General features: G+C 46.4%; 1 protein-coding gene across 4 annotated transcripts in view; it reads left to right on the top strand.

Moving 5' to 3' along the window:
* Positions 1-853, top strand: part of Erg28 (ergosterol biosynthesis 28) — a 9,447-nt gene extending 8,594 nt beyond the window's left edge. For all 4 annotated transcript variants that reach the window (NR_153807.1, XR_003950072.1, NM_001360451.1 and 1 more), the window contains exon 5: positions 107-853. Coding sequence is in view for 2 of the 4 variants with exons in the window: in NM_001360451.1 (NP_001347380.1) it covers positions 107-186 (80 nt within the window). In the remaining 2 variants the exon portion in view is untranslated. The remainder of the gene's footprint in view (positions 1-106) is intronic.
* The last annotated feature ends 596 nt before the right edge of the window (positions 854-1,449 follow it).

The raw sequence follows: 1,449 nt of genomic DNA, 5'->3' as shown, positions 1-1,449 counted from the left end.
CCTAGTCCCCTTCCTTCAGTGGCGGGGCTGGTAGAGAGGAGAGAGTACTGGGCCAGTAAGGTGCTATGTCTGTCCACCCTTACTTAGCCTTCTCTGTCTGTCTAAGGTTTCTCAATCCTGGGCATGCTGGTCGGGCTCCGGTACCTAGAGGCAGAACCAGTATCCAGACAGAAGAAAAGAAATTGAGGCCAGCCTTGCCAGCTCTGAAACATCGTCTTCCACCTCCACTGTCTTCTTCATTCACCCTCTATCCTTAAACCATTTCTGTTTGGCTGCATCCTTAACTCCTTCATCTAGGTTCAGCATCTTAAGCTTTCGAGAGGGTTTTTTGTTTTTTGATCTTAAATTTTGGTTTTTGGGGTTTTTTTATGTTTTTAAATTTTTTAAGGTATTCATAAGAAAAATTACTTAACATGTATGTATAATTTAGGAGTCATTTAAAGAAAATACTCTTGTTAGTCCTTCAAAGTCAAGGAATTCTGAGAAGCCCCCTAATGTGTCCTCCCCTAGCTATAACCCCTCTAGCTCCTTTTCCAGTCTTTTGCTTTTCTCTGCATTCCTTGATCTGTTGTGGTGGGAACATAACTGTGAAGCCGCAGCTGCTGCCTGCCCAGAGCAGCCGCGGGCAAGGGCTGCTTCAAGGTCCTGAGCACATAGACTGGGCTCCTTTCTATTGCTGGGCCCAGGGGACAGGCAGTTCTTCTGAGAAGGACTGCCCTCATGAGCAGGACCAGGCTCCTCTTTTATCTACAGGTGGATGAAGGTTGGAAGAGTCTGGGCTGTTTTTAGACCTTTTGGTCAATTGTATTTGTGTAATGCATTTTATAATAAATAGGGAAACCTTCTATTCTGATCCGTCTGTGTACTTTGGCCTTTCCTAATAACCCTTTTACCCTCCAAACTCTTTACCCCTCACAGGAACATCATAGCCTGCTTTACCTTCCCACCCACTGTTGTCAGTAGGACAGTTCAAGACTGGGAAAGCAAGGCTGCCTCCAGTTCCTCATTGTCAGCTTGATAACTTGTGTTCTTGATGCCTAATCTCTTCTTCCTCACCGTCAGGACTCCCATCGGCAGCTCAACAGTTATGGCCCTTTCCCGTTTTCTTCCCCAAAAATCAGATTCTTGAGAACAGCTATAGCAAGTAGACCAAAGCAGCCTAAGTCAGACAGCTGCACGAGCGTGTAAAGCAAGGTCAGACCAGGCATGGTGGTGCAGATCTTTAATCCCAGCAACTTGGGAGGCAGAGGCAGGTGGATCTCTGTGAGTTTGGGGCCAGTCTCAAAAAGCCAGGGTGTGAGGGCAAGGCTAATGCCTCCACGTGAATCTCAAACAGAATTCCATAAGAAAGTTAGGTGTTTGAATCAAGAGGTAGAGCTAGGTAGATGATAATTAAATAGATCAGAAAGATCTTCCTGAGCTTGGGGGGGGGGGGGGTCCTCAGCTGAG

Source organism: Mus musculus, chromosome 12, assembly GCF_000001635.26.
Source record: "Mus musculus strain C57BL/6J chromosome 12, GRCm38.p6 C57BL/6J".
NCBI lineage: Eukaryota > Metazoa > Chordata > Mammalia > Rodentia > Muridae > Mus > Mus musculus.
Note: the sequence above shows the minus strand (reverse complement) of the source record. Positions and strands in the feature narration are given on the sequence as shown.